At 43.0% G+C, this 5070-nt stretch overlaps 1 protein-coding gene across 1 annotated transcript in view; it reads right to left on the reverse strand.

Moving 5' to 3' along the window:
- HNMT (histamine N-methyltransferase) overlaps positions 1–5070 on the reverse strand; it is a 69822-nt gene that overhangs the window by 22194 nt on the left and 42558 nt on the right. Inside the window, exon 5 of the mRNA XM_007946045.2 lies at positions 1468–1561. Coding sequence (XP_007944236.1) covers positions 1468–1561 — 94 coding nt within the window. The remainder of the gene's footprint in view (positions 1–1467; positions 1562–5070) is intronic.

The following is a 5070-nucleotide window of genomic DNA, read 5'->3' on the forward strand; positions in this document are numbered from 1 at the left end:
TGACCTAGCTGGGATGGCTAGGGCTGAGCTGACCAGAACCCGACCAAACGAAGAGGAAGATGATTGACACAGCTGGTGTTAAGTTGCTGCAATTTGATGGCTTGTGCTGGGCTGGACTTTGTTTATGGATCCACATGCCTGAAGTTTCCAAGCAGAACAGAAGATTCTCCGGAGAGAAAGGACCATGCTTGTCTCCTCAGATACTGGTTTGATAAGAATGGGCAAATTAGAAATTGGCTGTCTAAAATGGGGGGAGATAAAGGCATGAAGTGGCTGGCTTACACACTTTCATGGGTGTGGTTATTCCTAAACTGATTGTGAAGGGGATGTGAATTTTTGAAGTATAAAAGAGATAATGGCTAGAAAAGCCAGGGGGTGACCTGCGGTGTGTAAATTACTTAGTATGGCTTTTCTACCCATTAGTCATTGTAAACTCAGTGGTGGAATGAGCAACTGAGGAGCTGATTGTAAATGTTATCCACTTGGAGTATTTCTGTTGGGCGTGGCACAATACAATGTTCTGAGAGGTGCCCACTCTCTCTCAGGTGCTTAGAGTTCTGATGCTATGATTGGCTAGTTTGACCATCCTGCCAGGCTCAAAAGGAGGCCTCCTGGAGGCAGAACTCTCTCTGACTGCTGGTTGAGGAAGACGTACTGCCCAAAGAGACACGTACCCCTGAAAGAGACACATGCTGCTGGGAAAGAGACGCAAGAGACACGCATTGCTGAGCGAGACACCGAGGGACCAGTACTGCTGAGAAAGAGACTGTGAGAGACTGCTGGCTGAGGGACAGTGGGCTGGTAGAGAGATTGAGCGTTCTTCTTGAACTTGAGTTGTAGCCTGGTGCTTCCCTAATAAACCCCGTAATCTGTGAGCTCTGTGTGGCCACTGCAGTGAATTATCGAACCCAGAGGAGAGATGGTGGGTGCTTTGGGAGGAACGGTTGGTGAAAGGGCTGGAGGGAGGCAGCATCTGGCCTGGCAGGAATAGGCCTTGGGTTACTGCTGGTAATCCTGCCTTCCCCTTGTAGGGTTAGAGGAGGTCGGAACATGTGGCCTCCCTGCCATTTTTGCAATTTCATTTTCTAATAATATTTACTCATGTCTGTGTGTGATTATTCTCTTGCCACTGAAAACAATATGACAACATCAAATACCTTCTTTGGAAAATAAAACAACATTTGAAAATGAAAATGCTGTGTCATTTGTTACATTTGTTATCATATATAAAGGATTTGCATTTAGAAGACGTATTTCCCAAGAGAGAAAGAAATAGGCTAGTAATTTCACCAGATCCCTAAACTGAGACTTGTGAATGACCTTCCCAGTACTGTGAAAACCAATTGATAATGATCATAAGTCAAGAATTTTATACTGAAGATGAATTATGTAAGCTGTCTTCAAACATGAGTCCATGCACCATGCATGACTGCTTTTTTATAATTCAGACAAATAAGAAGAACTTACCTGACACAACAACAATTAGGATCATAGCATTTTTAGCTAATAGACTGTGGAAGAACTTCAGGGTAGCTGGGATGTCTTCTACATAGTACAGCATCTAGCAATGGGGGAAAAGAGAAATGAGAATCTTTTCTATGTTGATATCTTTGTTGCTTGGACTGGTTACTCACTAGAAAGTTTGATTTTCAAATCAAGAGGATTTTTACCCTACAAAGCACTTACGAATCTTATTTTAAATCTAAGGACCTTATAAAGCGATAGAATAATGATATGAGAAAATATTTTGGGAAAGAGAAAACTGGTATTTGTTCAGCTCATGCCCAAAAGCTTTAAATGTACTCCTCGTTTCAATAACACAGACATTTATAGCTGGAGACACTTAGTCTACACTCCACATGGGGGCATTGATTCTATGCCTACTCTGTGTTTTGTGAATTGTACTTCTTCTGGGAGAAAATGGTGTCAGCATCATAAAAACAGACCCCATTCCACTGAGCGTTGCTTTAAAATTAAACCCTTTGCACTAGCTTCACCATATGTTCACAGACGCTTTTTTAAAATCATAGGAAATGTGACAAGCTCTGTTGTTGAAAGATTCTCTAGGAAATTGGAGTGGATGAAACATGAGGTTACACACTTGGTCATTGAGTACTAGGGTTCAGCCCACCCATTTTTAATAACTCTATACCAATCCCTGTTGAAGTGCAGAGAAAAATAAACATAGACACAACCTGGAACTAGCATTGGAAGTGAGACATTTCCCCAAGGGCTTGCAGCTCTGGAATCCATCCCCACAGACACTTATATATTACCTTCAGTTCTCTTAGAGAAGAATTCAGTATTACTTGTAGCAGGTCCATAACACAGAAATCATTGCACAAAAGGAAAATAACTTAATGACCTGCTCACATAAATGAATAAAATAAAATGACATACCTGTGGCCCATTCTGCCCCAATATATTTACTACCATCTTCATGTTGCCTAATATGAGGACCATAAGATAGTTACACAAATGTAACTCATCAGTAAGATGACCAATAATCTAAAACATGGCCTAGCTAAAAAAGTCACCTGAAATTTAATCTAAAAGACAATGAGATTCTCTAGAGTTGACATGAGAGCTCTGGTGGTGTAGTGCCTAAGGCATTTGACTGCTAACAGTAGGCTGGCAGCTCAAACCCACCATCCACTCCTCAGAAGGAAGGTTGGGCAATCTAGTTTCATAGTGATACCGCCTCAGAAACCCAAGGAGGGGCTGCTATGGGTCAGATCTGACTCGACGGCAGTGAGTTAGTGAGTTATAGTTGACATTAAATATTCATTTAAAAGCACATCATGAGAGTATTAGGAGCAATGAAGAGGGAGACACATGGCACAGAAAAATTGTACAGTAGAAGACAAAACAAAACAAAATACAAAAGGAGCTCTGGTGGCGTAGTGCCTAAGGCATTTGACTGCTAACCAGAAGGCTGGTGGCTCAAACCCAGCAGCCACTCCTCGGAAGGAAGGTTGGGCAATGAACAGAATAATAATACAGAGGAAAATAGAGTTGCTGTGAGAAATAAAGATAGAACATAAACATTGTGAGAGAAATAGGAGAAAGAAGCAGATATGTGACGCTGCAAAATTTTACAGTGGGGAAGAGAATGGGATCCAGAGCCTAAGTGGAGAGATTGGCTTTTGTCAAGAGGAGACTTCTGTAATAAGGTCAAGGAAGGAGATGATAGGTACAGATACAGCTATGTTTGTAACTGTGAAAAGTGAAAGATAAGTTTCTATCTGATATTTTCTATTTTCACTATACAATAAAAAATGAAATCATCAATGGAGATTGAGTGGTCGGGGAGGGTTGCAGGAGGTGTAAAAAGATAGGAGAGGCATGAAATAGTTATCTGAGAAGGTGGGAAAGCAAGCTTAGTAGAGAAGCATCACAGGATTGCTGGGCACTGTGAAGTACTCCCTTAGAGGTAAAAAATTTTTCCAGCTAAAACAGCCAAGATGTAAGATTGCCTGGATGTATCAATCTCAGAGACATTCCTTCCTTTGATTTCTTCTAACTTTATTTCTTTGGGGTAACTGTAGTTGTGGGTTCAGGAAAGAAGGAGTGTCTTATTGTTAACCAAGTGGCATTTCTTAAATATGCACATGTTCAGATGACAGTTGTTCTTGTTACCTCTGTGCTGCTGTAACAGAAGATACCACAAATGGGATGGCTTTAATAAACAGGACTTTATTCTTATACAGTTTGGAGGCTTTAAGTCTGAATTCAAAGTGCCAGGCTCTGGGGGCTGGGTGAAAGCCCCTCAGCCTTGGGCTTCAGTTCTGCCTCTTGCTCCTGGCCCACTGAAGCTAGAGGCTTTTCTTCACTCAGACAGCTGCTGGCTTCTGAGGCTGACAAGGGCAAGGTTGACAAGTAAAAAGGCACAGTCCCGATGTTACCAAACGACATGGCAGGCCATTCATTCAAGTCCATTGAAAGTCCCAAGGTCAGCATAGTATGGCTGGCTTCCGAGCAATGAATGACCTGGCTACATGCAGGGTTCAATCATGCCATAAGCTAGAGATCACCCCCAAAGCTGATTCTTATATATAGGAAGCAGACCACATACCTAAAGGCAGCTACTCAGCTGGTCACAGTAGATTTCACCATGGAGTTGATTACCAGTCTCATCATGGGAAACACCACATCCAGCTGCCCAACCACTCAACCAGGCCTAGCCAAGTTGACACACAAATCTAACCACCACAGCAGTCAACATCTAAAGCCTATAGACCCCATATGATATGCAGAAATATCAGTTGTTCTTAGGTGCTGTCTAGTTGGTTCCAACTCATAGCGATCTTACATACAACAGAAAAAAACACTGTCTGGTCCTGTGCCATCCTCACAATTCTTGCTATGCGTGAGTCTGTCATTGCAGCCACTATCTCAATTCATCTTGCTGAAGGTCTTCCCCTTTTTACTGACCCTTTACTTTACCAAGCATGATATCCTTCTCCAGGGAATGGCCCCTTCTAACAACATAACCAAAGTAGGTGAGACAAATTTTGGCCATTCTCACTTCCAGAAAGCATCCTGGCTGCACTTCTTCCAGGACAGATTTGTTTGTTCTGTCAGTCCAAGGTATTTTCAGTATTATTCACCAACCCCAATAATTTTCAGAATTATTTACACAATTCAAAGTTATCAACTCTTCTTTGGTCTTCCTTGTTCATTGTCCAAATGCGTATGAGGAGACTGAAAATACTATAGCTTAAATATCGTATCTGCACTGATCTGCACTGAACACTTTCTCTTGTTACCCTCCCGAGAGGGACCGGGTCTCTGGGAGCAAGGTAAGCACGGGCGGGCTTGTGCTTAGTCCCTGGGAGTGAGGTAAGCACGGGCGGGCTCATGCTTACTCACTGATCTGCACTGAACACTTTCCCTTGTTACCCTCCCGAGAGGGACCGGCTCTCTGGGAGCAAGGTGAGCATGGGCGGGCTTGTGCTTAGTCCCCGGGAGCGAAGTAAGCATGGGCGGGCTTGTGCTTACTCACTGATATGCACTGAACACTTTCCCTTGTTACCCTCCCGAGAGGGACTGGGTCTCCGGGAGCAAGGT

This window comes from Orycteropus afer, unplaced genomic scaffold (genome assembly GCF_000298275.1).
Source record: "Orycteropus afer afer isolate SDZICR_OR568_19922 unplaced genomic scaffold, OryAfe1.0 scaffold00148, whole genome shotgun sequence".
NCBI classification, from domain to species: Eukaryota; Metazoa; Chordata; class Mammalia; order Tubulidentata; family Orycteropodidae; genus Orycteropus; species Orycteropus afer.